At 33.2% G+C, this 5,609-nt stretch overlaps 3 protein-coding genes across 3 annotated transcripts in view; 1 reads left to right on the top strand and 2 right to left on the bottom strand.

Moving 5' to 3' along the window:
* Window positions 389-1,038, bottom strand: LOC104762722 (histone H3.2). The gene has a single exon (XM_010486073.2). The coding sequence runs from the start codon at window positions 982-984 to the stop codon at window positions 574-576; it is 411 nt and encodes a 136-aa protein (XP_010484375.1). The 5' UTR covers window positions 985-1,038; the 3' UTR covers window positions 389-573.
* Window positions 2,392-3,595, top strand: LOC104762720 (putative clathrin assembly protein At5g65370). The gene is made up of 2 exons (XM_010486072.1): window positions 2,392-2,871; window positions 3,058-3,595. Exons 1-2 carry the CDS (start codon window positions 2,417-2,419, stop codon window positions 3,503-3,505), a joined length of 903 nt encoding a protein of 300 aa, XP_010484374.1. The 5' UTR covers window positions 2,392-2,416; the 3' UTR covers window positions 3,506-3,595.
* LOC104727198 (protein DETOXIFICATION 27) overlaps window positions 3,962-5,609 on the bottom strand; it is a 3,906-nt gene continuing 2,258 nt past the window's right edge. The window contains exons 6-9 of the mRNA XM_010486071.2: window positions 4,708-4,946; window positions 4,515-4,633; window positions 4,352-4,441; window positions 3,962-4,230 (exon numbers count right to left, since the gene is read on the bottom strand). Of these exons, the coding sequence (XP_010484373.1) occupies window positions 4,180-4,230; window positions 4,352-4,441; window positions 4,515-4,633; window positions 4,708-4,946 (499 nt within the window). The 3' untranslated portion in view covers window positions 3,962-4,179. The remainder of the gene's footprint in view (window positions 4,231-4,351; window positions 4,442-4,514; window positions 4,634-4,707; window positions 4,947-5,609) is intronic.

The following is a 5,609-nucleotide window of genomic DNA, read 5'->3' as shown; positions in this document are numbered from 1 at the left end:
GGAAGAATTAACAGATAATTTCTTTTTTGAGTTCTTGATTTGATTTCTCGAAATTACTATATGGCAATGAAAAAGACTTGAGTTTTTTACGTTTAAAGGGGAAGAGGGAGTAGTTTTAGAGGGAGAGATTCTGATCTGATCCGTTGGTGTCTAATCGACGGTGCATATTGAACGATCCTCGTGATCATTAATCCACCAATCAGAGAGACCTTCGCTTATTGTTGCCGCCGTTCCAAAATATTTTAATTTGCTATCTTCTTTGATTATCAATTTCTCATACTACTATTTTCATTCTTGTAAACCAGAATGAAAATAGTTTTCATTTTATGGTTTAAATTTTAAAAATGTTGAGATTTGCACAGTTGATATAAATCTAATTGCAGTAATCTGAAGAGATTAAAAACATTGATTTAAGATTCATTGAGACATTTCATCGAACAACTTAAACGCAAGGAGACCTAATCCTTACTCTAGAACACGAAATTAGGGAAAACGAAAACACGAAAGATATACAATTAGAGATAACAAAAGAAACGATTCGATTCCAAATCCTCTACTCCAATCTTCTCTCCCTTAAGCTCTCTCGCCTCTGATTCTCCTCGCCAGCTGGATATCCTTAGGCATGATAGTGACTCTCTTAGCGTGAATCGCACAGAGGTTAGTGTCTTCGAACAAACCAACGAGGTAAGCCTCAGCCGCTTCCTGGAGAGCCGCGACGGCGCTGCTCTGGAAACGCAGATCCGTTTTGAAATCCTGTGCGATCTCACGAACCAGACGCTGGAACGGAAGCTTGCGGATCAGAAGCTCAGTGCTCTTCTGGTACTTCCTGATTTCTCTTAGCGCGACGGTTCCGGGACGGAATCTGTGTGGCTTCTTCACTCCTCCGGTCGCCGGTGCTGATTTCCTCGCCGCTTTTGTCGCCAGTTGCTTCCTTGGTGCTTTTCCTCCGGTGGATTTCCTTGCCGTCTGCTTTGTACGAGCCATTTTTTTGGTTGATGAGAAACGAAAGAGAAAGTGTTTTGAGGTTTGCTTTAACGATCTGAGAGGTCACTGGATTGGGTTTTTTTTTATAGTGAAGCGTTTAATTGTTTTGGTTCGTTAGATCTTTAATTTGATCAACGGTTGTGATTTATTTAAGTTTAGTGATCCGCGTCATGTCTAAATCAACCAATCACATTACTTCTTTCTAGCGCCCAAATTATTTTTAGTTTCCTTCTCACTTTTTTTGTTTTTTCATTTAGGCGCGTCTTTCAAATTTTTCTGCCAAATTTTGGAAACCTAACAATTAAAAAAAAAAAGCCTCTGAGAAATAAAAGCCCAAGTTGTAGTCTGGGTTGGGCCCGTTAAGATGTCGTGTATCCATCAGTCATTATTATTATTTTTTATTTATATTTTTTCCATTTAGTAATTTACATTTGTGTTAATGGCTGGTAACTTTGAATACTGGTGTCATGAAACTAATCACTTATGGTAGCCAATATTAACTTGAGAAGTAATGTCATTGACGCACGTATATATCTTAACGTTTGAGGTGCTATGTTTTCTTGTAGTGGTGGTGTAAAATCAGGCTTTAAATTAAATCTATTGATTTTGTGTACCATTTAAAAAGCCAATATTGAGCAATTTATTACTAGTTAATATACTAAAAGTTGATTTTTTGCACTTTGTAATTTTAAATTTGTATTGATTGTAAATGCACGAAAAAAAGATAGAGATATGAGTCAATTTCTTGATTTGTTCATTGAACCAACAAATTTTTCGATATTTGATTATCTTATATTTTTAATTTTTATAATAAATACGTGTTTCTATCACAAAGTAAAGTACTATATCATGGACAAAAATATAATGACTAAACGTCAGTTTCTAAGAGGTTTTTAGTTTAATTTTTACTTGAAATAAATTGAGGGATAATCAATTTATATAAAATTATTATCTATATATATTTAAATGTTTTCAGATTTTCTTAATGAAATATTTCTCAAAATTCTAGATCATATCAAAATCTTAAAATAGGTAAATAAAGTTTTAGCATTTATTTATGAATATTTTTATAATTACATTAAATGTAGTTTTTAAAAGAGTAAAAATTAATCTTTTAAAAAAAACAAAATAAAATGATTAAAACTGTTACTTATTGTAATTATAAAAATCCACGTGTATTTAATTTTCATAATGGATGTATATGATATGGCCATATGGGTAAACAATCTAGTATACATGCTAAAGAGATGATTATTAAGATAATTAAGAACTTATTTCATGATCTTACCCAACTATTAATTAACCAACAAACACACATTATGAAACCTTCGAATTATTATAAAAGCAAAGTCACATTGCTAAAGATTCAAAGACTAAACAATAATATCTATTCGACGACCCAAAAAAAAAAAAAGAGTAAAATAACCAAACTATGGGCATATTGACAACCTTGGGAGGCAAATTGAAAGACGAAGCCTCGCAAATGAAACTCAACGTGGTTCATTTGTGTGGCTCCGAGAATGCAAAAACCATCAACGAAGCTATCTTGAAAGCCACGTCTCACACTTCACAGAACCCACCCTCCGACAAATACGTCACTTTCCTCCAATCCACTGCTGACACGTGTTACGGTCCTGATACCATCGCTGCGATCCTACAGAGGCTTCGTTTGACAACGGACGTGTGTGTGGCTGCTAAATGTCTCATTCTTCTCCATAAGATGATCAAATCGGAATATGTGTACAATGTAGAAGATAGTGTTCGTGACAGAAATAACAAAAGTCATCGTACTTTGATCTATAATCAAGGAGGGAGTAAACTTAAATTGAATGACCTTAATGTAGGTTCATCTCGTTTTACTAGAGAGTTGTCTCTATGGGTTTGTTGGTAAGATTATATATATCGAATATATGTATTGGTTATAGTTTTGGCTGACCGACAAATTAATAATTGAAAAGTTGACGCCGATCCATATCATTTTTTTCTAACTTTTTATTTTATTTTATATGTTAAATGGCAATTTTATCAAATATAGTCTCTTATGAATTATTTTTAAAATGGTCTTTTGAATAGGTACAAACAATATCTAGTTTGTTACTTTTCAATTGCGGAGGCTTTAGGCGTTACCCCAAACATAAAGGATAGGTCGGAAGATAAGCGTCTAGAAACTCGACGAGTCTCGTCTTACACAACCGACTGCATTTTTAAACAAGTTGATTTTTTAGTGGATCTATTCGAACATATAAGTAACAGGCCAATAGCTCCGAAATCGAAACTCAACAAAATCGTCGTCGAAATGATAGAACTAATGGTACAAGACTACTTCTCCGTCATAAGATTGATGAAGATAAGGTTTGAAGAATTGAATGAGAGAGTTGCTAAACCGAACGAGTTGGTTCCGGTTTTGGAGAGGCTCGAAATGTGCAAAGAAGGTTTGAGGGAGTTTTCTTGGCGAAGCAAGTATTTGGTTGAAGACTTTTGGTGTTTGGTATCGAAATTAAAAGATATGCAACGCCTATAAAAAAAAAGAAACAGTCCGGTCCTGTTGGTTAGTAAAAAATATTATACACTACTTATTATCATATAGCTTAGTCCATAAATCGGTTATTCGTCTCTGCGGCATTGTTATTTAAAATGACTATAGTCGATTCCTTGTATATATATTTTCAATAATTGAATTGTGAATAATATATGTAGCAAAATCATCACAAAAAAAAATCCTCGACAAATGTAGGAACGTTAAGTGAGTAAACCATCACAAAAATCTCGAAGTTTTTAAAAATCTGAACCATTACTATCTTAACTACACCGACCTCGGAGTCCTTGTTTTGTACTCTCTCCCAACCAGCAGAAAACACCAAAGAAGGCATTGAGTCATATTATTCTTGATAAACATTTAGGCTTTACATACTTAACCAATATTCACGTGGAAAATAAAATTTTTTTTTTTGGTTTAAATCGAAATCAAATAAACCAGTTCAGCATTTTAAGATATTTCTAATTAATATTACAAGGCATGATATAAAACGAATATATTACAAAGACCTCTACAGTAATTGCAGAGACCCTTTGTAAAATATAAACCGGCTCTGAGTAATATTGCATTACATTTTCGATACCAACAACAGACACCAGTTTTCGTAAAAAACAATTATGCTACAAAATTATTTAATAATAGTTGCACTAAACAAATCTTCACTTTATTGCGTTGGACCATTTGTTAACACGAGCACTTGCTTTCAGCGCCTGAAAGAATTATAAACAGACCCAAAAAAAAAACCACACACACACATTATCATGATCAACTCAAAATTGCTAAACGAATGAAATTAATAAGACAAAACCAAAGGCAAACATATCAATGTACCTCTTTCTCCCAATCGCATTTCATTGTGATATAACCTAAGATCATTGTCTGAACAAAAGTTCCTCCAAAAATCATACCAGCCCAAATCCCCTATAAATAAAACCAAATCGATATAAGTTATCAAATAAATTAACAAAAACACGTGTAAAAAAATAGTGATTACCATGACGCCGAATTTAAAACCCCATCCCATCAGAAACCCAAGTGGAACACCGACGCAATAGTAACATCCCAAGTTTATATATGCAACGTAGGATTGCCAACCCGATCCAACCGCGACACCTAGCCATCACAAAAATCATTGACTCGGTATATAATATATACAAGAAACTGTTCAAAAATAAACCTTGACGTACCGGAGAGAACCGGTTGGATGCTGTTGAGAAGAACGGTGAAAGCTAAGAGAAGTGAGAGTTTATTAACGGCGTCCAAGACGGCTACACTTGAAGAAAATATCCAAGCGATTTGGTTATGGAGAAGCATTATTATCACCCAGAAAAATAATCCGATCATTAACGATTGTGTTACTGATACAATCGTGGCGAATCTTGCTCCTTTCCCATTACCAGCTCCTAATTCGTTCGCCACACGTACACTGCAGTCGTTAATGTAAAGTAAACATATAGTTCTGCCACATACATTCTAAACTTGTACTGATTTATATATAGTTCTAAATCATATGTAACTGCAATCATTAAAAATATTGTTAGAAAATTAAAAACCTATACCATCTTTATATTCTATATTGTTTTAAAAATATTTTGTATGTAGGTTCCACACCAACATGGCAAATAGGAAACATCACTGTCTTTACTCTTTATTCTTCATCAATGCTATAAGCAACTGTATATGCCAAATGTTAGGTTTCAACTTCCTAAAATTTCCACAGATAAACTATTGGTCCTTCAAACAAAATAAACTAACTAACTAACAGTACTGTCGTATTAAATATTTATGTCGACGTACGATAATTTTCTAACTCTAAATGAAAGGTGTAGACGTGTAGTAGCGGATAGTCATTGAACACATGCGGAATAAAAGTATCGATAAGTTAATGTATTTAAAATTGATGTTCAAACGAATAAAATTTGGGTAAACTATATAGTATAAGATAATTTTGCCTAATTATGAGTGGTTTCAAATAATTTTGGAAAATATTCTTTTAACATTACAAAAACAATTGGAGTAGATTTTTTTCAAAAAAAGATGTTATAATTTTAGATAACTTGAAAGAGTTTAACCAAAAAAAAAAAAAAAA

Source organism: Camelina sativa, chromosome 18, assembly GCF_000633955.1.
Source record: "Camelina sativa cultivar DH55 chromosome 18, Cs, whole genome shotgun sequence".
Taxonomy (NCBI): Eukaryota; Viridiplantae; Streptophyta; class Magnoliopsida; order Brassicales; family Brassicaceae; genus Camelina; species Camelina sativa.
The sequence above is the reverse complement of the archived record's forward strand: the minus strand, read 5'-3'. Positions and strand labels throughout refer to the sequence as shown.

What these genes read in the sequence shown, in the direction of transcription:
- LOC104762722 (XM_010486073.2), bottom strand. Translation starts at nt 984, where the DNA reads ATGGCTCGTACAAAGCAGACGGCAAGGAAATCCACCGGAGGAAAAGCA.
- LOC104762720 (XM_010486072.1), top strand. Translation starts at nt 2,417, where the DNA reads ATGGGCATATTGACAACCTTGGGAGGCAAATTGAAAGACGAAGCCTCG. An exon ending in TTGTCTCTATGGGTTTGTTG is followed by an intron (nt 2,872 to 3,057) that starts GTAAGATTATAT and finishes TCTTTTGAATAG; the next exon opens with GTACAAACAATATCTAGTTT.